The following is a 24,865-nucleotide window of genomic DNA, read 5'->3' on the forward strand; positions in this document are numbered from 1 at the left end:
TTCTAGTCTGATAGTGATAATTAGTTATAAAAAAAATTTAGTACATTTTTTTTCTTTTTTCGGATAATCATAAAATTACTATCGGTTTGCAGAAAATATTTAAATCGTTTGCAATTATGAATAAATAAAAAAATTGTTAATATTTTTGACCTTTTTGCTAGATCACTTTATTTTAGTCTGATAGTGATAATTAGTTAAAAAAAAATTTAGTAACATTTTTTTTTTTTTCGGATAATCATAAAATTACTATCGGTTTGCAGAAAATATTTAAATCGTTTGCAAATTATGAATAAATAAAAAAAATTGTTAATATTTTTGACCTTTTTGCTAGATCACTTTATTTCTAGTCTGATAGTGATAATTAGTTATAAAAAAAAATTTAGTAACATTTTTTCTTTTTTCGGATAATCATAAAATTACTATCGGTTTGCAGAAAATATTTTAAATCGTTTGCAAATTATGAATAAATAAAAAAATTGTTAATATTTTTGACCTTTTGCTAGATCACTTTATTTCTAGTCAGATGGTAATAATTAGTTATATAAAATAATTTAATTTCAATTTTTTTCTTGTTTCGGATAATCATAAAATTACTATCGGTTTGCAGAAAATATTTAAATCGTTTGCAAATTATGAATAAATAAAAAAAATTGTTAATATTTTTGACCTTTTGCTAGTTCACTTTATTTCTAGTCTGATAGTGATAATTAGTTATAAAAAAAATTTAGTAACATTTTTTTTCTTTTTTCGGATAATCATAAAATTACTATCGGTTTGCAGAAAATATTTAAATCGTTTGCAAATTATGAATAAATAAAAAAAATTGTTAATATTTTTGACCTTTTTGCTAGATCACTTTATTTCTAGTCTGATAGTGATAATTAGTTATAAAAAAAATTTAGTAACATTTTTTTTCTTTTTTCGGATAATCATAAAATTACTATCGGTTTGCAGAAAATATTTAAATCGTTTGCAAATTATGAATAAATAAAAAAAATTGTTAATATTTTTGACCTTTTTGCTAGATCACTTTATTTCTAGTCTGATAGTGATAATTAGTTATAAAAAAAAATTTAGTAACATTTTTTTTCTTTTTCGGATAATCATAAAATTACTATCGGTTGCAGAGAAAATATTTAAATCGTTTGCAAATTATGAATAAATAAAAAAAATTGTTAATATTTTTGACCTTTTTGCTAGATCACTTTATTTCTAGTCTGATAGTGATAATTAGTTATAAAAAAAAATTTAGTAACATTTTTTTTCTTTTTTCGGATAATCATAAAACTACTATCGGTTTGCAGAAAATATTCAAATTGCTTGCAAATTATGAATAAATAAGAAAAATTGTGAATATTTTTGACCTTTTTGCTAGATCACTTTATAATTTAGTACCACTTTTTTTTTCTTTTTTCGGATGATCATAAAATTGCTATCTGGTGGTTCTTGATTAAGAATTTTTTCAAGAACTGAAGTGTTCGGGTAACATGCTTGTTAATTAATTGGACATTATGAATTCATCTAGTTCCTAATCGATAATCGATTTGTATCTAATTTGGTCCTAAGGTTTCCTTTACTAAACCGTAAACTAAACTAAACTAATCGGTAAATTGTTGGGGACACGTTTGACGATTAAGATAGTTATCTTTGGAAGATAATCAACGGTTGCTTCCTCGATTTAGACTAATGTAATTATAATATATACATACTATATATATATATATATATATATATTATATATATATAATAAATTCTATATGGGGAACTCTATACTGTTCAAGGTACTCTATCATAAAAATCAACTAAAGTAAAAACTCTTTTATCCGAACCAATTTATATGACCAAATATTTTAGACCAAATAGAACTTATTACCTACTTATTACATGATTACCAAATACATGATGTAAACAAATTATTTTCACCTAAGTACCTAAATATTTTATTCCCGAATTAAAGTTTATTAATGCTTATTTATATTTAATGATAAATTAATTATGATAAGAAAATATGTATGTAAATACATAAGTAAGTGATAATTTTTTAATAAACATTGATTTTCGTTGATATTTATGTGTTTGTTGGTTTTAATAAATACATTACATTATTCTTTACATATTCGATTATCCGGATTTTTGATCATCCGGATACCTATCGATAACAATTAGTCCGGTTAAACGAGTTTTTACTGTATTTGAAAAAAATATATTTTTTAAATAAATATTAGACACTTTGTGTCTATTTCTTTAAACTTAGAAACTTGAAATTTTAAATAATTAGTTTTTTCGTCATTTTAAAGTTCCAAATTCTGATTATGAATTTAAATCTACTTTTTTCTTTTCAGTATAAGTCTTTTTCATTTTCTCGTAACATTTTTTAAAATATATAGGACTATTGTTTTATACCATTTACGTGGTACTTAAATTGTTCACAAAATTCGGATATTTGTTTACTTGTTACGAGGTATGAAGCTTTTTTTTTAATTTTCATTTTAAAGTTTTATCATACTATTTTTTACATCTACATTTTTTTAATTTTTGAGAGGCACATGGCCTTTAGTACGAAGCTCAGAATATTTTTTACTCTAGTTTGTTAATTTATTTATTTTTATACTTTTCTTTAGTTATTTGTAGTGAGTGCAATTACTAATTAATTTTTTTTAAAAATGCGTTATATTTAAAAGCATATGTCCTTATGAATAAAGTTTTAAATTATTAGTTATGATAAATTTATTTTAAATTTCTTACTGTATGCAAATTTTATTTGAATGTCAATGCAGTTTAAGTCTACTGAATCAGCAAAATGGAAGTGCCAAATTTCATTCATATATATATATATATATATATATATATATATATTTATATAAATATATGTGTAATCAGATTTGCAACTTTGTGTAAACTCTTACTAAGCAAAAAATTGATCTCAAGTTAAAAAATGTAGTCAGCATCGTCATTTGATATTCTAAAAATTGCTGATATATAATTATATATATAATTATATATATATATAATTATATATATATATATATATACATATATTTTTTTCATTTGACACTATTTCCCAAAACTTATTAGATTTCGCATACAAATACAAGTATCCAATGTCTTAAATGCTGAAATTCATTTTATCAAAATAGAATAATGTAATTATAAAACTTATGTATTTTTGGTAATTATGTATTTACAAAAATCTTTTATTATTTATTGGTTTCCTATAAAATCATCTAAAGAAACATTTTAATCAAATTTTGGCAACAAATAAAAAAGTATAAAGATTAAATTATTAAGTGTAGGTAAGACTATTTGGGTTTAGGTTTAGATTTTCTAGTTCAATCATAAACGTTGTATTTTAAAAGTTGTATTTTAATCTGTAACATGACGTCATTAATTTCTCACTATATTAGGTTGTCAAATATCTCCATTCCGCCTTTTTGTATTATAAACCAAGAGCAAAAAAAGCGGAAGGGAGATATTTGACAACATAATATTTTGAAATAGACATTTTAGAGATTCAATATTTTTCCTACTAAAGTTTAGGTTATTTTAAATATTCGACATTTATTGTTTTGAAGATCCCAAATTTTGACTTATTTATTTTTGTTTTGCAATATTTTGAAATTGACATTTTCAATTTGCGGCGTTCGAAATTGACTTTTTCAAGTTGCAATATTTCTAAAATGATATTTTAAAAATTTAATATTTCTTCCTTTGAAATTTTAATATTTTTAAGTTGAAATTTCGACGTTTTGAACTACTACATTCTGCAAGTAGCAACTACATTTTTTATTCAGACAGAGCACCAATAATAATAATAACAAATTTATTAGAAAATTAAATTTTGATTTACAGTTTCACTTATATGGAACACATGACTACTGCCATTATTATAATTATCCATTGTCTTATATTAATTTATGAATTATAATTTTGCTGCCTACATTCATAAATCGCATGATCTCTATTTTCGATCTGTGTGTCTTTCTGTTTTCGATCTTGATTAATTCTCAAGATCTTTCTTATTAGAATACATATATACTTTCACCTGTTGACCGTGAAATCTACTAACTTTTGTAATAAGATTATCTTAATAATAGATTCGATACTGAATAAATTATATCGATTCGATACGATGGTGATCGACCTACATATTCATACAAGGAATTGGTAAAATTTAAAAAAATAAATATTTTAATTAGTTGATTATAATAAATCGATAGTGGGTATGCAAATCTAATAATGCAGAAATGACAAATCTTATATATATTATGGTGGTCCTTAACATGGACATTTTCGAATTTCCTTGCTCCCAAGGGCTCAAATGGTTCCAAATTAATAAAAAACTTTTTTCTGGAAGTTCTAGCTCTTAACATTAACGTTTAGATAATTCAACCAAAGTTAAATTTGACTAAGTTTAAAAATGCGAAATCAAGTTTAAAATTTTAAAACTTCAAAATTTTTAACGACAAAAATGATAGCTGCAAAAGTCAGAATGGCATACTTCAAAATATTAAAACTTCAAAATATTTTATTCAAAATGTAGCAATAACTAGAATTTAGAAGTTTGAAAATGTAGTAATTTCAATTAAAAATGTCTAATATTCAAAATATCGAAAACTTTAAATGGAGACATATTAAATCTCTTAAATGTCAATCTGAAAATATCAATTTCGAACGCCGCAAATTAAAAATATCAGTTTAATTATATAACAAGACGAAAATAACTATCAAACTTTTTGGACGAAAATTTATATCAATATTTTGGAGCTTAGAAACGCCGAAACTTCAAATTAAAAATGTCGAATATTTACAATATCCAAAACTTCAAAGGGAGAAATATTGAACCTCTAAAGTATCAATTTAAAAATATTGCAACTTAAATATATCAATTTTAAAATATAGTAAGAAAAAAGTACGTTATGTCAAAATTGAGAAGCTTCAATATGTCAAAACATTCTCCAGAATATGTCGAATATTCAAAATATTAAATCTTCAAGGGAAGAATATTGAAAATTTAAAATGTCAATTTTGAAATAGAGTAAAAGATGTTGTAATGTCAAAATTTCGAAGCTTCAAAACGTCGAATCCAAAATTTAAATATGTCTAAACTTAAAGTTGAAAAAGTCGAAAATTCAGAATATCGAAACTTCAAAAAAAGAAATATTGAAACTTTAAAATGTCAATTTTAAAAATATGCATTTTTTAAAATACCAATTTGAAACTTTGCAACTTGAAAATGTCAATTTCAAAATATAGTAGAAAAATATGACGTTATGTCAAAATTTCGGAGTTTCAAAATGTCGAAACTTTAATTTAAATATGCCGAAACTTCAAGTTAAAAAAGTCAAAAATTCAGAATATCAAAACATCAAAAGAAGACTTATTGACTCTTCGAAATGTCAGTTTTAAAAATTTGCATTTTTTAAAATGTCAATTTGAAACTTTGCAAGTTGAAAATGTCAATTTGAAAATATAGTATAAAAATATGATGTTATGTCAAAATTTCGGAGTTTCAAAATGTCGAAACTTTAATTTAAATATGTCAAAATTTTAAGTTGAAAAAGTCTAAAATTCAGAATATCAAAACTTCAAAAAAAGAAATATTGAAACTTTAAAATGTCAATTTTAAAAATATTAAAATTTTAAAATGCCAATTTGAAGTTTTGCAACTTGAGAATGTGAATTTCAAAATATAGTAGAAAAATATGACGTTATGTCAAAATTTTGGAGTTTTAAAATGTCGAAACTTCAACATAAAAATGTCGAATATTCAAAACATATAAAACTTCAAGGAAAAAATATTGAAACTTTAAAATGCCAATTTAAAAATATTGCAACTTGAAAACATTGATTTTAAAATAAAGCTAGAAAAATGACGTTATGTCAAAATTTATGTCAAAAATATTGAAACTTCAAAATGTCTCATTTAAAAATATTGAAACTTTATAATTTTGAACGCCGAACATTGAAAATGTCAATTTCTAAATATAAAAGTTTCTCAAAGTTTTGTAAGTTTAAAAAGTCGTAACTTCAAATAATGGAACTTTGGAATTTAACTCCAAAAGTCCTAACAAGAAAATGTTGAATATTCCATATAAAACTTTAAAATGTTAATTTCAACATGTAACTTCAATATTGAATCATCAAAATTAAAACACTTTCAAAAATTTTAACCAGAATAAGTCGATACTTTAAAATATTAAAATTTTGATGTGTCTGAACTTCAAAAGATCGAAACTTCAATCTAAAACTGATGTCAATTGTTAAAAATAACTCCCAAATATACTGACTAAACTTAATATTGCAACATTTAAAGGATGATTTTAAAATGAAGCAACTTTTACAGTAAAATTCCAAAATGAAGAATAAAAAAGTGGAAACAGTTGAAACTTCAAGCTTTTGAAATGCCTGCCCTTCCCCAACTTTGAAAAATGTTAAAACTCTCATTTAAAAATTTAGTTGATTCGTAAAATGTTGAAACTCTAAATTAAAAATGTCAATCAAACTTAACTCAAAATGCATAATTCAAACTTTTTATAGATATATTGATTTTCAATACATTGCAACTTTTAAGTGTCAATATCAAAATGAAACAATTTCGAAATGTAGATACTTCAAAATTTCTAAATTTCAACATCTAAAAATCGAAAATTCTTAAAAACAAATTGGGAATCAAAACTTTACAATGCCCTAACTATTACGAAGACTTTTTTTTTTTTGATTTCAATAAGTATTACAACTGTTAAATCATTAACATCTAGTAATATTGATAAATAATAACATATATTTAAACAAATAAAAGTGCAAAGGATAAAATTTACATGAAAATAATATCCGTAATATGATTTGATATGAAATATAAGCAAATAATAATTAAAATAAAAATAATAAATAATATAAATAAAATTTCTGAATAATAAAATAATACTAAACAAATAATAAAATATAATAAAATAATAATAATAGAAATAGTAAGATAATAATAATAATGATAATAATATTACGAAGACTTGAACTTAAAAATATCAAACTCCAAAAAAAAAAAAAACAAAAATATCTCCCAAATTTTTTTATAATTTGAGCGCTTTCAATCTCCAAAACAAACTATTCTAAAACTATCAACTTATCACCATTAGGACTAATTCTTCTACCAATTACCAAATATCGATGAACAAGAAGTGTCGCAAATTCGTGGAAATGAGACACAAGTGTTTTTGACGCTGTCAAATTGAAAAAGATGTTGTGCTTCGTGCAAAGGTATCCGTCGAATTCGCATTTTGCGTCAAACGAAGACAATCTGACGCCAAATGACGCCGGCGGAGGAGGAGGCGGCGTCAAACAGCCGCAGCCGAACAACATTGGCGGATCGCTCCGTTTGAAAGAGATCGCCAAGGAAAAGTTCTTGAGGAAAACAAAGTAAGGGTAAATGGGTAAATGGGTAAATGATATATGAATTAGGTGTAAGTGGTAACAATAAGTTTAAAATTACACTGGAGTGTTTTATCTCTAATTAGGCAAGAATCCATCTACACCTAAGTCTGTTTTCACACGGTCTTTTTGTACACGGTTTTGATATAACACGGTTTGAAAATTGAATATTTTTAATTTTTTTACACGATTTTATTCCATTTAGCACGATTTGAAATTTTATGTACTTAAATTTTTTTTGTCAAATTTAATTTTTGCGAAGTATGTTCATATCACAAAAAAGTATTTATGAAAGAAAAAAGTCTGAAACCATCGATAGTATCGATAGTTTGCGAACACTAGCTTAAAGATTTAAGTGAATTCCCCTTTAACGCGTGCAAACAATTTTTAATAGTGAAAGCAAATGTGAATAGCACTAATTTAGGGGAATTCCCTTTAGGTGCATTTATGTTCTTAAAAATTATTGTTTTTCACTAATTTTAATAGGTTTTAGAGATTAGGAACAAATCACCCATTTTTGTATAAGATCAATGTCTTTTTTTACACGGTTTTTTTTACACGGCTTCTTCTGAAACCAATCTACAGTGTAAAAACAGACTTAGGTGTATTTTGTTTTTAACTCTTGGAGTTTTTACACGTACATTTGCTCTAATAATTACATATTGCTGAATTTGTTTCTATTTCCCAGAAATTATTGAGTATGGATCTCAATTACTTCAATTACACATATTAGGTTGTCAAATATCTCCCTTCCGCTTTTTTGCTCTTGGTTTATAATACAAAAAGGCGGAAGGGAGATATTTGACAACCTTATATATTCTTGTAGTTTATGTATTACTTTATAAATACTTTATTATCAAGAAATCACAATTTTGAGAAGATGAATTTATATAGTTCAGGAAGGATTTCTACATAATCGATTATTAGTTCGAAATCAGAAAGACCATTTGAACTCGGAGATGAAATTGAAATTGATTGAGTACAAATGTCACACACTTCTTTTGAAATTCTGGAAAATTCCTCAGTAAATAAATACGTTGCATTGTTAACCACTATGCAAATTTGTAACTTCCCGAAGGAGAAGTTTATGTTTTCATCAAAAAATCCGATTCGCTAATTTTATATTTTCAAGTTTATATTTTATATTTTACGTTTCAAGCCATTATGAATCGAATGAGACCAAATTTGGAAAAAGTATGCGTGTGTGTGTGTGTTAGCGTATGCACCAACAGATTTTTAACCGTAAATCGACGTTTTCTCAAAAATGGCTGGACCGATTTCAAAAATTTGAAAGCCACTCGATGTATTTCGATGAGGACTATTGTTTGTCAGTTTTGTGCGACGATCGGCCAAGCCGTTTCTTCATAAATTGCAGAAAAGTGAAAAAATTTTCATCTACATTTTAGCCCGCAATTCTGAATCGATTTTGAAAATTCAAAAATCGTTCGAAAGATATTAGGTTGCCAAATATCTCCCTTCCGCTTTTTTGCTCTTGGTTTATAATACAAAAAGGCGGAAGGGAGATATTTGACAACCTATTATGAAAGTTTTTGGTAGAGATCGGGCCAGGCCGTTTTTTTGTAATAAGGTGTTAAAAAATTGTTTTTCGACGATTTTTATTATTATTTTTTTTGACGGTAGATATCATAGTCTTCTAGATCATACTAAAATATTACGGCCCGACGACAACTCGTTTAACTTTAAAAATTCGTCAAAGATTGCAAAAATTAGTATGCTCTTTTTGGCATTTGTCAAAATTAGAACTTTGATCGACGTTTTCTCAAAAACGCCTGAACCGATTTCAGAAATTTAAGAGCCATTTGATGTATCTCAATGAGCACTATAGTTTGCCAGTTTTGTGAGACGATCTGCCGAGCCGTTTCTTTGTAATTTGAAAGAGAGTGTTAAACTTTTCATCCACATTTGAGCTCAAACTACCGAATCGATTTTAAAAATTGAAAAATGTTTCAAAACATATTAGTTGGGAATGATACTGATTAGTTTTAGATGAAAATCTACCGAGCCGTTTTCTTGTAATTAACTGTTGAAAAAAAAATTTAAGCCGATTTTTATGGAACTTTTTTTGGCGATATATATCATGGTCTTATAGAACTTACTGAAATATTACGGCATTACGACAAGTACTTTAATTTTAAAAATTCATCAAAGTTTGAGAAAATGAGAATAGTTTTTTTTGACGTTTGTTAAAATTAAAATTAGATGATTTACTTGGTATAACGATAGATTACTTGAATTATAAAAATTATTGATTTTTGAAAATTTGCTTAAAGAAAATACTCCGAGTTAACGTGTTCGTTTGTTTTCAATTATGTGTATTAAATCTACTCGGAATACTTTTAATCACTCATAAATTAATTTATTTTTTATTGATCAAGTCGATTATTTACACATATCGGGATGTTTGTGTAACTTGCCTCAAGGCTAAATACCAATACCAACTAGTTATTTGTTGGATTGTAAAATCGAAGCAAATTACATATTTCATTTTAAGATAAGGTGAGTAGTGCAATAAGAGAAACGTCTTGGCCAATAATAGGTCTATTAATTTGATTCGCAATCACTTGCACTTATCTATATAGTTGTTAGTAAATTTCCACAAGCCATGATAAACATCTCGATATAGTTTTACAAATATATATATATATATATATATATATATATATATATATATATTTATATATTTATATATAAATGAATTATCGAGTTCATAGACCTAATGCGACCACTTCGAGTCTCAACTGTTGGGAATAAATATTTATTATCGTGCCTGTTTATATGATTTAATAACATTTATGTGATAAACAGTGACATGGAGAATGAAGTAAAAATAATTATTTTTGTAGACCATTTGTTTTTTATTAGATTAGATTAGACTAGACTTCAGAGACCCGTTACGATATTATGACATACATTGATTAGAAAAAATATTATAGAGAAACTAGTGAGGCGCATGGCATCGTGCCTTAAGAAAAATTGCTGGAACTTCCCGTACCGTAATAAAATATTCAAAAAATTTTAAACGCTTTCAAATATATTATTACAAATACTGTAACTTTCATTATTTTTGCTATCTCGTTAGTTATATCTAAGCAAATCAAATGTAAATCATAAATCATAAATCAATTTATCTCCAGAACATTAACAATCGTCATTTCATTTCGAATTCAATTTCAAAAAAAAAATAAATAGTTTCCTAACACAAAATTGAAAAAGTCCCGTATAGTCACAGTCTAAACGCATTTGCAAATAATTCCGTGCGACATTTTCACTTATACTGTGCTTAGCTTGGCGGCATTTTCACACTTTTCAATAGTTTTCACAAAATTGGAAATTGCTCCAGTACATAAACAGTCTAAACGCACTTGCGAAAACATTTGTACCAGAGTAGCGCTTAGAATGTGCTTAACCTGGGTAATTTTTTGAATTTTTAATCCAAAATTACAAAAATATTTTTTGAAAAAAAAAATTAGAAACAAAAATTTTTTACAAAAGCAATTATTTTGTTGAAACAAGCAGAAAGTTCTTTGAATCATTTAAATCGGACGCTTAGTTCTATGAAAAACTGCCATTTTTTTAACATTTAGCTCTGTATCTCCGAAACCGCTGGGCATGCCTTTGCCAAAAACTAATCAGCACATCTCCCTATTAATAGGTATCGAATTCGGGAAGTTAAAAAAACAAAAAATACATTAAAAATATCAACTCCGGACGTTTCAAATGTGTGTCATCATTCAGCACTTCTAAAAGTTTTAAGTTTTTAACCACAAACAAAAAATAAAGAATAAGTTGCATGAATTATTTCACATTTGTGATGTAAATAAGTATATTAAATTTTATTGAATCATCAGAAACTTATTCATAGATTTTTTATAAATTTTGAATACTATTTCAAATATGTTTTCGTAGTTTTTTTTAGTAAAAGTGTAAACAACAGCGAGTGTTATTTGTGTGTACTATCAATTTGCTTCTATTTTTAAATTATGAAAAAGTGATATTGGGACTAGAGAATACTTCTCCTAAAAATAGTGTAGGATAATACGATTATATGTGAATCAATTTTAAACATTTAAAAAAAAATACACATAAAAATGTTCATTCAAAAAGAGTGTTTTGTTTGTTCATATTTCTAAATTAATATCTATCTATCCACTCAGAATACATTTGTTATATATATATATACATATAAAATTTGTAATTTACACAATTTCGAAAGAATGCCTTTTGTCGTGTCGCAAAATTTGCAAAACGGTACAAAAATTTCGCACAAGTATCTTTAACAATAGAGACTCATGGGAATTTCTATAATATTTGAACGATTTTTTCTGCAAAGTGATTCATTGCGTTATGTGGGACATTTTTATGATGATGTGGCAACACTATTTTATTCTAAACGAAAACATATATTTATCTAAATTGTTAATATATAAAAGAAATTGGATAACACTTTCAAGGCGTACTTGCAATGTAAAGATATAATTTTCATAATTTGATAAATATTAGTAAATGCCTTATCTAAATAAGCAAACTTGAGCAGACGTTTTGAGTTCCTATTTGACTCATCTTCAGAGCTCATTACTATTTTTACTATCGGTTTGTAACAAGGATACATTTTGGTGATTGTCTTAGCTAATAAGACTCAAAAGTGAGGACTGTATAAAATTTATAATATTTCTATCCCAAGTTCCACTTGGTAACAGAGATTTTCTAGCGCAATTTCTGTCGCTAAATGATAAGCAAACTGCAAAACGACATCATGCGACATACATCAAGCGATTTCGTTAAACAAAATTAATACATTTGTCACGAATTCATCGCCAGAACCAAAATTAAACAAAATTACACGAGAAATTCCAATATTACACGAAACGTGCTCAAAAAAATTATCACGTTTTGCAAAAAAATTGGGAAAAAATATTATCAAATCTTAAAACAAACAATTGTAATTGATAATAATATTTTCTTTAAATTATAATAAAATTTTTTATAAATTAAATTATATTGCGATACAAGTTGCATTGATTTAAGTTTATTAATTTTATAAATTATTATAATGATATATATATATATATATTATATATATATATATATATATATATATATATATATATATATATATATATATATATATAATTAACAACTTTTTTAGGCTCTCATCTAATAATTAAACAAAGAGCAAAGTAATAAAAAAAAATATATTTTTTGCCCAATTAAAATTTTGGGTTTATTTCACATTCAGTAACTGCATATTTTTTACATTAATTTTGTTCAGATTTTTTAAATTAAAGAAAAAGCTTAAATCTTACTCTTAAATAGAATGTATAATTATCAAGGTTTGTCCAACTTGTTCTCAATTTTGGGGCCACATTTTTTAATTTAAATTTTTTTAATGTGGAATTGACAAAATACACACAACTCTTTTCGCTTCATAATACTATTTATTTTCATCAAAGGTTTTCCACCCTTATTTTTTTAAATTTTGGAATCAATTTTTTTTTTAATTTTAATTTGACCTATTATTTGACATAATTTTAGTGGATTTTTTTTTAACTTCCCGAAGGAGAAGTTTATGTTTTCATCAAAAAATCCGATTCGCTAATTTTATGTTTTCTCGACGTTTCAAGCCATTCTGAATCGAATGAGACCAAATTTGGAAAAAGTATGTGTGTGTGTGTATGTGTGTGTGTGTGTGCGCGTGTGCACCAACAGATTTTTTGCCGTAAATCGCCGTTTTCTCAAAAACGGCTGGACCGATTTCAAAAATTTAAAAGCCATTCGATGTATCTCGATGAGGACTATTGTTTGTCAGTTTTGTGCGACGATCGGCCAAACCGTTTCTTCGTAAATAGCAGAGAAGTGAAAACTCTTTCGTCCACGTTTTAGCCCGCAGTTATGAATCGATTTTGAAAATTCAAAAATCGTTCGAAAGATGTTGGTTGCGAATCGTGCTGATTAGTTTTTGGTAGAGATCGGCCGGGCCGTTTTCTTGTAATAAAGTTTTTTAAAAAAAAATTCGACGATTTTTATGATTATTTTTTTGACGATAGATACCATAGTCTTCTAGATTATACTAAAATATTACGGCCCTACGACAACTGGTTCAGCTTTAAAAATTTGTCAAAGTTTGCAAAAATCAGTATGGTCTTTTTGGCATTTGTCAAAATTAGACTTTTGATCGACGTTTTCTCAAAAACGCCTGAACCGATTTTAGAAATTTAAAAGCCATTTGATGTATTTCGGTGAGGACTATCGTTTGTCAGTTTTGTGCAACGATCTGCCAAGCCGTTTCTTCGTAATTTGAAAAAAAGTGTTGAACTTTTCGTTCACATTTAAGCTCATCCTACCGAACCGATTTTGAAAAATCAAAAACTGTTCGAAAGATATCATTTGGGAATGATGCTGATTAATTTTAGGTGAAAATCTACCGAGCCGTTTTCTTAAATTAACTGTTAAAAAAAAAATTTAAGCCGATTTTCATGGAACTTTTTTTTGGCGATATACATCATGGTCTTATAGAACTTACTGTAATATTACGGCCTTACAACAAGTAGTTTAATTTTAAAAATTCGTCAAACTTTGCTAAAATTATTATCGTTTTTTTTAAAGTAGGATTGATGAAGTATATTATTTACACTTTTTTTTTTGATTAAGTCGATTATTTACACATATCGGGAAGTTCATGTAATTTGCCTCAAGGCTAAATACCAAACCAACTAGTTAAGTTTATGAAAATGCTTAAATATTACTTTGAAAAACAATTTATTTTTATTAAGGGTTGTCCAACCCTAATACCTCTTTTTCAAGTTTGAAGTCAATGTTTTTTATTTTAATTTGTTTAGTACAAAATTGAAAATAACATGAAACTCTAAATTTTGACCCTCCTTCTACAAATCTCTATTTAATAAGAGCCATATTTTAGTAACCGCATAATTTTTCATAACGCTTTCAGTCAGTGAGTGTTTTTTACTGAATTTTAAATCATATTTTACTGACCTTATGACAAAGCATTAATTTTACTTTAAAAAATACAATTTATTTTTATCAAGGGTTATCCACCACTCTCATTTTACCATTGTACAAATATTTCCCGATGCGCACAAACAGTACAAAGTTTATAAATGGTTTGCATAAAGAGTAATTTTTGCAAAGAAATAGAGAGATTGAATATTAAAATCTGAAGATACAACAGTTTTTGATAGGAAACTATAGGTACCATACAAATCTACGGCAAAGCTGTAAAATTTTCCACTATCTGAATTTATTTCAATCTCAGTCAATTCGCTGGTAAATGCCACATAACAATATAATTTAAAAATAAAAAATCGGATTTTGATTCGAAATTCAAAAATTACTGAATTAATGAAAAACTTGGTAATAATATCAAAATCTTAAAAACTTTAAGTTGCCAATTCATTTAAATAAAATTAGTTTCGGATAAGGTTGGCTTTTGCAAAGACTGTTAAGGGACATTTATATGTGGCGTGCTTTCCAGTGGGTAAACTATTCATACAGATATTGTTAGCTGCTTCTTGGACTTTTTTGTCAAAGAATCACATTTGCAAACACTTCGCTTTTTTCTAACTAAACATTTTATACTAGAAATACTTTTGATGGTAAAACAACGTTTGCAGGGCCAGCTAGTATATATATACGTGGTCTGTTCAAAAAGTACCCGGAATTACTAATAATTAAATTTCGCGGGTCTGGAGTGTCTGATTGTCAAAATTTTTTTTTATTGTGTTGGTATACATGCCCCTAAAGTATGATGAAATTTTCAGCTATATTCACTGTTTACTTTGTCTGTGGTAGTCGCTAAGGTTCGACGTGTTTTTCTGAGCTCGGCGATTTTTACAATGGAAGAATTGAAAAGTCAAAGAATTTGTATTAAATTTTGCGTAAAAAATGAAATAAAGTGTTGCAAAGTGCAAAAATTCACTAGATATGGCTCCGTGTGACTTTTTCCTATTCCCAAAGTTGAAGAGACTCATGAAAGGACGGCGGTTTTCCTCGATTGAAGAAAATCGCTGAGAGTGCTCAAGGACATATCAAAAAGTGAATATCAAGGGTGCTTCGAAAATTGGAAAAAAACGCTGGCATAAGTGTATTATATCTGGGGGGGACTACTTTGAAGGGGACCACATTAATGTAGACGAATAAATAAATATTTTTTTGAAAAAACGAAAATTCCGAGTACTTTTTGAACAGACCACGTATATATATATATATATATATATATATATATACTAGATGACCCGACAGACGTTGTCCTGTACCCACCTCTACGTTTTTTTAATATCCTATACTAATATTTGTACCGTTCAGTTAAAAATAATCATTATTGTTTTTCGAGTTACTATTTACACCAATATATGAGTGATGTTAAATGTAGTACTGTTTCTAATAAAATGATTATTCTCAATTCCCACAGTTAACACTTTAATTATCCCTTTAACAAATATTAAAATATGTTCAATAAAATTATATATTAAAAATAATACACTGCGATTTATAGAACAAATTTATTTCCAATAGCTCAATTTACTTTATTGAATTTAAAGGTTATACAATATTTTTAGACATGCCTGTAAATGGGATGTTTAAATGAATGATTTTTTGTTTATTCACGGCTAAAACATTGATTTTCTAAATTTATCACCATGTCTTTATTGTCATAGCATAGATACACGTGTTGAAAATTGAAATCTTTTAAAAAGTATAACAAATTCAGAAAAAATTAATATATAGCATGCGGTCAAGGTACAATATCACCTTGGATTTTTCTACCCAAAATAATTGCTTCAATAATGTTGCCTACAATTTTTCTAATTTCGTACCATATTTTAACTGGCTTTTAGTATTTTAAGATCTAAATTGCATTTTTCACACTAATAATTCAATATACATTATTACTTGAGTTCATATTTGAAGTGAATTAATTTGTCAAATTTTTGTTCACATGTGCTCTATTCAACCTACTATCAACAAATTATTGCAGTAAATGGAGGAAAAAAGCGTATGCCCAGCTAATCTTAATCTAAAGTTCAGAAGTGAAAACATTTGCACTTCGTCACCACCCCCCGCATTAATTGGATTATAATTTTTTTAATTCTGATTTTATCATAACTTGTAATATACTATTTTAAAGGTGATTAAATAAGCTACAACTTTGTCTATCATAAATTTTACCGTAACTTCTCTTATTTTGAAACGGCGAAGGGTTAATTAAAGGGCTCGAATGACACTCCGGTTGGACAGCCGCGCACTCTTTAAACAATTAGAACTCTATCAATATTTGTGTAACAAAAAATAATAAAAAGCAATAATTAGTCTGAAAAATACCTTGAATTTTCATATATATACTTTTATACGTATTCTTTCAGAGATATTATAGTGAGAAATTGTTTTTTTTTTAATGGATTTTTTTATGAAATCATGAGTTTTTTGAAAATCGTTTGTACTAATGTTATGGTATTTTCTAGAATCTATCAAGATCTCTCAAACCAAGTTAATTCTAGATGGAAAACGATTATTTTTAATTTTGGTGGAAATGGCATTCATAAACTATTTGATTTAAATGAAAAAAAAAAACATTGTATGCATCTTTTAATTGCATGATAGCTCACTCATTTTACACGCAAAGAAGTACTTTCTTTTAAAGCTTATTTGGAGAACTATAAAAACCCATTTTCATAATTAACTTAATATTGTTTCTAGAACACTGTAAGATAGCGATTTATTAGGATTTTTTTGATATAATTTCATTTTTATTGATAAAAATGCAAAAAAAAACACAATTTTCAGTAGCCAACTTGAAAAGTATGTGCTTTTTGAAAAACATTATAAACATTTTTCTCTTAATTAGTTCTTTTATCCACACCCAACGTTATTACACCACTGAAAAGAAAGGGCATCCCCCCGGGTAGTGCAAAAGAGTCTAAATTGTTTTCACTATTGAACTTGAGAGTAAAATGAGCCTAATTCCAAAATTCCAAACGAATTGGAAAACAGTAAAAAAAAGCTCAGACCCAAAGCGCTCCATTGAGTAAATATTCCGTTCAAAATGCCAACCATATGAATTTTTGACACAATGTAACTTCTAAATAATTTTTTGAATAAGTAATTTTTTTTGTATTGTGACTTAGTATAGTGTGGCAAAACGACTGCAAATTGAATATTTTTGAGCGCAATCACTTATGGCTCGCCCCCATTGACGAATTCGTACGGCAAATCAGTTCGCAAAGTGCGCAAACAACATTATTGCAAGCAAAAGCAATCCACGCGCAGGTTGAGAACACGATTCGCCGTGCGCGTCGGTCGCATGCGCAGACTGTCAAACGCATGTTATATTATTTGCATCTTATATTAATTTAATTTTTGGCACATCTCAGCTGCTTTTCGGCAATAATAATGTAGACATTACATTTTCCTTATTTATAATCATGAATTTATTATATTTTAATATTGCCTTAGCCTATAAGTGAATAGAAATGTTTGGCAAATGACAGTTGTCATTTGTTTTTAATGTCAAACCATGCCTTAAATATTTTAAAGGTCAAACAATGATAAGCGGTTTTTTGTAATTTTTTCTATTTATTTCTTCAATCTAACGATATTTCTATGAATCAAAACATTCTAGAAAATTTCCCGAACAAACTTCAGGAAGATTCATGAAAATCCGAATTATAGTTTAGGAGGACTAATGAAACTTACATTGTTACAGAAGAATTTTATATATAAGATATATATATATAAATCTGTGTCTGTCTATTTTTATAACGGCAGTCAGTTTCCAAAGAGAACAAAAAAAAGAACTCTACTGTGTTATAATTGAACCCATCAGTCGTGTCCTACATTTTTTTTTTCGAAGCCTCTTTCTACATCAAGCAGCCGCGTCCGAATTTCTTCTGAAATGTGTCTAACATGTGTGTGTGTGTGTCTATGTGTGTTAATTTTAACATTTTAACACCGAGACATGTGTTTATGCCAAACTGAGGCTGTTTAATTTCATGAAACCGAACGCCGAGTTTTTATTAATATTGAAAAGTTTACTGTCTATTATAATGCACTGCGGAAACGGATTTTATAATTAATAATAATAATAAATAATATATATATATATGTATATATATACTAGATGACCCGACAGACGTTGTCCTGTACCTACATGTACAATTTTTTAATATCCTATACTAATATTTACACCGTTCAGTTAAAAATAATCATTATTGGTTTTCAAATTACTATTTACACCAATATATGAGTGATGTTGAATGTAGAACTGTTTCAATTAAAATGATTATTCTTAATTCCCACAGTTAACACTTTAATTATCCATTTAAAAAATATTAAAAAATGTTCAATAAAATTGTATATTAAAAATTGTGCACTGCAAATTTATTTCCAATAGCTCAATTTATTTTAATGCCATGGGTTATACAATTTTTCAGTCATACCTGTAGATGTGGATGTATAAATTGAATGATTTTTTGTTTATTCACGACTAAAACATCGATTTTCCAAAATTTATCAGACAAAAATTCATCATCTGCCTTTGTGACTTATAGCATAATATATACGTATTGGAAATTGCAATATTTTAAACAGTATAACAAATTTAAAAAGAATTAATATATAGCATTCGCGGTATAGGTACAATATCACCTTCGATTTTTCTACCCAAAATAATTGCTTCAAAAATGTTGCCTATAATTTTTATAATTTCGTACCATATTTTAACTGGCTTTTAGTAATTTTAATATCTAAATTACATTTTTCTCATGAATAATTCAATATACATTATTACTTAAGTTTATATTTGAAGTGAATTAATTTATCAAATCCTGTTCACATGTGCTCTATTCAACCTACGATCAACAAAATTAGTAAATGGAGAGGAAAAAAGCGTGTGTCTTGTAAATTTTTTTACTGTGCTCCACTTTGCATGATATTTTGGAAAAAAGGCTAATCTTACCCTTAAGTTCAGAAGTGAAAACAATTTGCACTCCGTCACCACCCCCCGGATTAATTGGATTATAACTTTTTGAATTCCGATTTTATCAGTACTTGCAATTCATTATTTTAAAGGTAATTAAATGAGATACAACTTTCTCTATCATAAATGTTACCGTAACTTCTCTTATTTTGAAATAGCAAAGGGTTAAAGGGCTCGAAAAACACTCTGGTTGGACAGCCGCGCACTCTTTAAACAATCATAACTCTATCAATATTTTTGTAACAGAAATAACTTAAAAAGCAATAATTAGCCAGAAATGGCCTTGAATTTTCATCTATATACCTTTATACGTATCTTTTATTCTTTCTGAGATATAATAAAAATTAGTTGGTATTTTTAAAAAATTGGATGAATTTTGAAGGCAAAACACGACATGCATTAGTTAGAAATAATAATTTGTCGAACTGAATTATATGATTTCATCTACCAACATATACTGTTGACTGTATCTTATATTGTTTGAATTACATTCAAATACATTACAAACAATACATCTCAGCTGCTTTTTAGCATTAATAATGTAGAAATTTCATTTTTCTTATTCATAATCATGAATTTGTTATATTCTAATATTGTCTAGGTCCATAAGTGAATTGAAATTTCTGTCAGATTACAGTTCTCATTTGTCAAACTATTTTCAATGTCAAACAATAACATGTCATTTCTTGCAATTTTTTCCAGCTATTTCTACAATAATACTATATTTTTGTAATCATTTACATCCTAAAAAAAATCCTTAAATAACTTCAGAAAGATTTTAGTGCAGGAGAATTTTATATATAAGATATATATATATATATATATATATATATATATATATATATATTTATATATATATATCTACAATGTCACTTTTACTTTTCGGTATTGCAACACGTTGCAGAACGTTCACTTACATCAACATTGACTTCTACTATTTCATCTGAATCATAATTATTTTAATGAAACATTTGGCTTAGGACATTCTAATTTATCTAAAACCAGTTTCACTATTAAATTATTTATTCAGCTGAATTGAGAAAATATTTAGGACGAACGTGTATCATATTTAAATAATTAAAATTCATTATATACTCATAAGAAATTGGCTTCCTAATGAAACTTGAAATAGTTTTTGAGACAATTTTTACGTTTTGACACAACATGAGTGTCATCAATTAGCAGTTCTAAAATTGATATAAATATGAATAATCAAATAAAAATAGTGCCAAACAAAACAATCAAAAGAAATACTTTTTAATCAATATATAATACTTTATGCGCACACATTTTCTTTTTCCCACAAAATTATATTTGTGTAAAATTATTAATTAATACTAGAAAAGTTTAAACAATATCTCATATTACATATATATATATATATATATATATATATATATTATTTTTTTACCAAATCACACCACATAAATTTAACATATAAAATTTTATGAAAGATCAACAAAATTTATAAATAAGATAAGATGTGAGGTCACGCACGTCACGAAATGTTTATATATTTTATTTTTAAATTACTTTATTATTTTTATTAAATCATCATGCCCCATATCACGATTGATGACCGATTGTGCGGTGTCAATGTGTCACCTTGCAAAAATAACGTCACGATGAACTCTGAAGAATTTGCAAAATGAGGAGAATGTACTTTTAGAAATAATTAAAAATATATAAAATTTTTATAACAAGTTTTAGCAATTTTATGGCGACCTTTTGGGTTGTGTCCCAATATAACATAAATTTCAAATTACGTTTGTATTTGAACAACTGAATATTCACACGAATTCCATACTACAGGCAACAGTAAAAGATACGAAAAAATGTTCTTTGAATAAAAGATGCAGAATACAATGATATGTAAATCGTTATGTGTATTCATATAATTTTCTTGAAATTTTCTAACATTTCTTTGCTAAAAACAAAATTCAAGTCAGTTATCCCTGTGGTAACTATTCGTATCCATATAATAATATTGTTATATTTGAAATATTAACTTATCATTAAATTGCAGTGAAATTATTTTGACATTCAGAATTTGAAGACAAAATAAATTAAATAAAAAATACAAGGTCGCTAAACGACAAATTATAGTAAAAAAATTACATTGTGAAAAAAACTAAAATATGACAGTAATACAATCAAATATTTTTACCATAAAGAATTCTTTCAATGACTATGAATGTACAAACACTATTTTTTTTAAAAATATATTATTATTTTACAACAATTTTTATTTCGAACAAAAAAATTATATATATATATATATATATATATATATATATATATATATATGCGCATGTGTGGTGTAAGTCTTTTTATAAAACCAGTATAAAAACCCAATTTTGCAATTTTATTATTCCATTACAGTAAGTTCTGCTTTTTTTTAATTACTTCACATTAAAATTTAGTAGAACACTACTACGTAAATAAACCGCTTTTTACGACTTCAACTTTGCAAAATAACACACCACGAGCTGTCGCAAAAGTATTAAAATACTTTTTTTGTAGCAAACATAAATTAGGACATATCATATATATAAAAATGGAGTTTTCGATCAAATGATTCGATAAAACTCGAAAACGGCTTAACCGATTTGGCCAGTCTTAGTCTTGAAAAATTCGTGCTAATCAGTAGGTTGTGGGAAAGGTGAGATATTATTTCAAAATCGCGTAGAAAATTTACATTTTTAATTTGAAAATTTTTGTAGAAGCGTAATTTAAATAAAACAATGGACGGTGGCTAATACGTGAAATGTCAAACGTTTTTGACAGATGATGTTCAATTACGTTTTAGGATGTTTTACGGGAATATTATTTAATTATGATTAAATTGTAGTACGTAGTTTTGTTTGTAGTTTTATTTATATACAAAAACATTATTAAACGGATCGCAAGCGTTACTAGAGACTCAAAATATCAAATTTTCTGAAATGTTAATATGAAAATCCATTTTTTGGCATATTTTTCTCATACACGATGCTCGGAAAGATCTCATTTGTATAATTATATACTCATTGGTATTTATAAAATATTTTCTGGGTTATATTATTTTATATTTATTTTATTTAAATTCAGAACCTAAATTTGGTATCGATCAAATGGACAATTTGTTGAATAACATTTTCCCAGTTATAATTTCCTAGAATTCATCGAAGAATAGATAGAAATATAAGAAGGTCCGGGGTTAAAAAGGTACACCACCAATGTGTCAAAAACCAGTAAAATTAAGCATTGTTTAACAACAATATTTGAAAGTAGAGAAAAAAAGATGTAAAACCAGCTACAAACTTGATTTGAAAACGATAATCTTTGAAATGGGGGAGATAAACGGTAATCTTTGAAAATCCATAATAAAACTATTTTCTTCCGTTGGTAGTTTTTTAGCATTAGTTAAAAATGTAATTATTTTTTAAAATACCTTTAAAATTAAAGTAAGACATTAAATATGTTTGTCACCTGGCCGTTCCAACTTACCCTGTCTATGGGGTAAAAAGGTCTAGATAACAAATTTTTGAAAGACATCAAAAAAGCATATTTCTACAATGATGAAGTAGCTGGCAGTTTTACTGAACGTAGTCAGATAATTGTTCGTTTGAAATGTGTTATTTGTTGTGACATAATTGTTATGGTTTTCACAATATAGTTTATATTTGCTCAAAGTCAAATTGGACCTTTGTGCCTTGCACTCCTCTACATAAATACTTTTTATTAAATTTACTTTAATTCATCGAATGTTACTTGAAACATTTCAAAAAGCAGGTCAAAGAAGAAACACTTAATTCATTTTCTATCTCTCCTCACAAAAAATTGAAAATTTTGTATAAGCGCAATAGTATTATTTACAATTACACACAAAATCCAGAATCTAAAAGGAATCTTTAAAACTTGAAACATAATCAATAAGTCGAAAGACCAAAAAAGACTTGGATTGGATTATACCATGTTTTCAATAGAAAGTGTATAAAACTTCCAGTTTGATTGTATTGACAAAACATAGACAAACTAATGGGGTTTATTGTTTTTATAATACCTCATTGTATACAGCATTCAAACAACACATCCTTATGCACTTAAAGTGATTCTCTAGAAATTGTTTAGAATATACCTTACTGAGCAAAACAACGATTGCCGGGTCAGCTAGTATATATATATATATATATATATATATATATATATATATATCAATGTATCTATTATCTTTTATCTTTTCAGATCTGCGAACGGTTTCGCCTCCAGCAACAACCTCTCGATCCCCCAAAACCAAACCCAATCTCAGTCTCTCCAACAGTCGTCTGGGGGTACCCAGAATGGAGGCCCCATACGATCGGCCCCTTCGACGCCGCTCTGCACCCCCTCAACGGTCGACAGTGGCGTGCCCATCATTACGATGTCGTCGAGATCGAGTTCAGGGACGAACACCACCACCGGCGGCGGAAGGCTTTCGCAGAATCTGGCCCAGAGCAATAGTATCGGCGGCGTCTCCGCCAGCGTTTCGAGGAGCCCCAGTCATTCTAGTTCGAGGTCGAATGATAGGTAAGGGATAGATAATAATGGATAGATGAAAGGAGGATGAACTAGTGGTGTATGGCATCGTGCCTTAAGGAAAATTGATGGAACTTTCCGTACCGTAATGAAATATTCGAGAAATTTTAAACGTTTTCAAATATATTATTACAAATACTGTAGCTTTCATTACTTTTGCTATCTTATTGTTTATTTATTTATTTATTTATTAATTTTACAAGCCGTCAGTATAATAATATTATAATAAGGTTTAAGTCAATATTTTATAGGTTTAATATAATTTAATTAATTATTAGCTATTTTATTACTTATTCATTTATTATTTAATTTATTTACTATAAACTTATTTATATTTAGTTAATTTCAATTATTTTCAAATATAACTAGTTTGTTTGTTGCAAGTATTTTTCAAAAATATTTCAATAAGCTTTACAATACTTTAACAATATAATTATTTTATTTAACAAATTTTAGGTTATTTTATGATATTTTAACATTTATATCTGAGCAAATCAAATGTAAATCATAAATCAATTTATCCTTTAACAATCGTCATTTCATTTCGAATTCAATTTCAAAAATATAGTTAGTTGTCTAATTTACACAAAATTGAAATAGTGCTCCTGTATAGTCACAGTCTAAACGCAATCGAAAACAATTCTGTGCGACATTTTCACTTATACTGTACTTAGCTTGGCGGCATTTTCACATTTTTCAATAGTTTTCACAAAATTGGAAAAGTGCTCCGATACATAAACAGTCTAAACGCACTTGGGTAAGCATTTGTACTAGAGTGACGCTTAGACTGTGCTTAGCCTGGGAAATTTTTTGAATTTTTAATCCAAAATTACAAAAATATTTTTTGAAAAAAAAAATTAGAAACAATTTTTT

General features: G+C 27.0%; 1 protein-coding gene across 1 annotated transcript; it reads left to right on the plus strand.

Annotated features, from left to right (window-relative positions):
- Positions 1–7,225: 7,225 nt before the first annotated feature.
- Positions 7,226–23,999, plus strand: LOC113368228. The gene is made up of 2 exons (XM_026609794.1): positions 7,226–7,413; positions 23,663–23,999. Exons 1-2 carry the CDS (start codon positions 7,235–7,237, stop codon positions 23,985–23,987), a joined length of 504 nt encoding a protein of 167 aa, XP_026465579.1. The 5' UTR covers positions 7,226–7,234; the 3' UTR covers positions 23,988–23,999.
- Positions 24,000–24,865: the final 866 nt, after the last annotated feature.

Source organism: Ctenocephalides felis, unplaced genomic scaffold, assembly GCF_003426905.1.
Source record: "Ctenocephalides felis isolate EL2017-DRISC unplaced genomic scaffold, ASM342690v1 CF-g0.4_SCAFFOLD_01170, whole genome shotgun sequence".
NCBI lineage: Eukaryota > Metazoa > Arthropoda > Insecta > Siphonaptera > Pulicidae > Ctenocephalides > Ctenocephalides felis.

What these genes read in the sequence shown, in the direction of transcription:
- LOC113368228 (XM_026609794.1), top strand. Translation starts at nt 7,235, where the DNA reads ATGTTGTGCTTCGTGCAAAGGTATCCGTCGAATTCGCATTTTGCGTCA. An exon ending in AAGTTCTTGAGGAAAACAAA is followed by an intron (nt 7,414 to 23,662) that starts GTAAGGGTAAAT and finishes TTATCTTTTCAG; the next exon opens with ATCTGCGAACGGTTTCGCCT.